At 43.5% G+C, this 1188-nt stretch overlaps 1 protein-coding gene across 1 annotated transcript in view; it reads left to right on the top strand.

The window, feature by feature from the left end:
* LOC107101155 (netrin receptor DCC-like) overlaps positions 1-747 on the top strand; it is a 46844-nt gene extending 46097 nt beyond the window's left edge. Inside the window, exon 8 of the mRNA XM_015399946.1 lies at positions 571-747. Coding sequence (XP_015255432.1) covers positions 571-747 — 177 coding nt within the window. The remainder of the gene's footprint in view (positions 1-570) is intronic.
* The last annotated feature ends 441 nt before the right edge of the window (positions 748-1188 follow it).

Here is a 1188-nt window from a genome sequence, read left to right as displayed (position 1 = left end):
GGAAAGGAAAGGAAAGGCAGGGCAAGGAAAGGCAAGGCAGGGCAAGGAAAGGCAAGGCAGGGCAAGGAAAGGCAGGGCAAGGCAGGGCCAGTTTATCTCTACAGCACAATTCAGTACTTGGACAGTTCCAGGTGCTTTAAAGGGGTTAGATCATAAAACAGAAGAGAAATAAATGCAGAATAAAAGCAAATTAAGATAAAAACATGATAAAAGAATCAATCAAACGGTTGGACCACGACCTTAAACTAATCATCCTCAGTTTACGGTTTAACTCCATCAGTCAAAGACTCTAAACTAGTGACTTCAAAGAACTCAGGAGTTTGTTCCAGATCTGTGGAGCATAGATGCTGCTTCTCCATGTTAGGTTCTAGTTCTGGGTGGAACTAGGAGAGTAATCTCTGTCTAATCTAGATGTTGGTATTCATGGTTGTTGGCTGTAGAAGCGTCCTTCCTGTTTATTTAGCCCCTCCCACCTTTCAAAGGCGGGTTTGTGTTCATGGCGGCGGACAGCGGCACCGTTAGCGACCTGCAGATCATCAAACCCACCATGAATCCTCTGTTTTCTCTCAGAGCATCAAGGTGTCATGGCAGCCGCCCCCGCGCAGCTCCCAGAACGGCATCATCACGGCGTACAAGATCAGATACAGGAAGACTGGTCGCCGTGGAGACCAGGAGGCCATTGAACCCAACAACTTCTGGTACCTGTTCACAGGTGACACTGCAGCTCATCTCTTCTCACTAATCTGACTTTAGAAACTGGATCAGATTAAATCCTTTTGATGTTTTTATTTTCATGTCATTTTATATAAAATGTGGATAAAAAGCAGCGTTTGGTTTATTTTGAAGCTGTGCTTTTTGTTTTTATGTAGCTGGAGATGAATGTGGGATCAGGGATTTTTCTTCTTTTTAGACATAAATGTTCACATTTAGACAACAACTGTTCAAATCCTCTGTGATTCTGTCCTTTTTTTTTTTAAATCTGTGTGTTTTTATTCTCAGACAGAAATGCTGGATTAGCATAAACATGCAGGGATGTGTCTGTGTCGCTGCATTCAAAGCGCCACCAGCTATTATTTCAATTTGAGCTCAGCTCGGTTTGAATGAAACTGATCTGGTTTCCATTATTTTTCTCATCGATGGTTATCTCCATCTGTCCGTCTGCGGAGAGCCCGGCTGCCTGCAGAAACC

This window comes from Cyprinodon variegatus, unplaced genomic scaffold, assembly GCF_000732505.1.
Source record: "Cyprinodon variegatus isolate N-32 unplaced genomic scaffold, C_variegatus-1.0 Scaffold1060, whole genome shotgun sequence".
In the NCBI taxonomy this organism is placed as follows: domain Eukaryota; kingdom Metazoa; phylum Chordata; class Actinopteri; order Cyprinodontiformes; family Cyprinodontidae; genus Cyprinodon; species Cyprinodon variegatus.
This window is presented reverse-complemented; position numbering and strand designations above follow the sequence as displayed.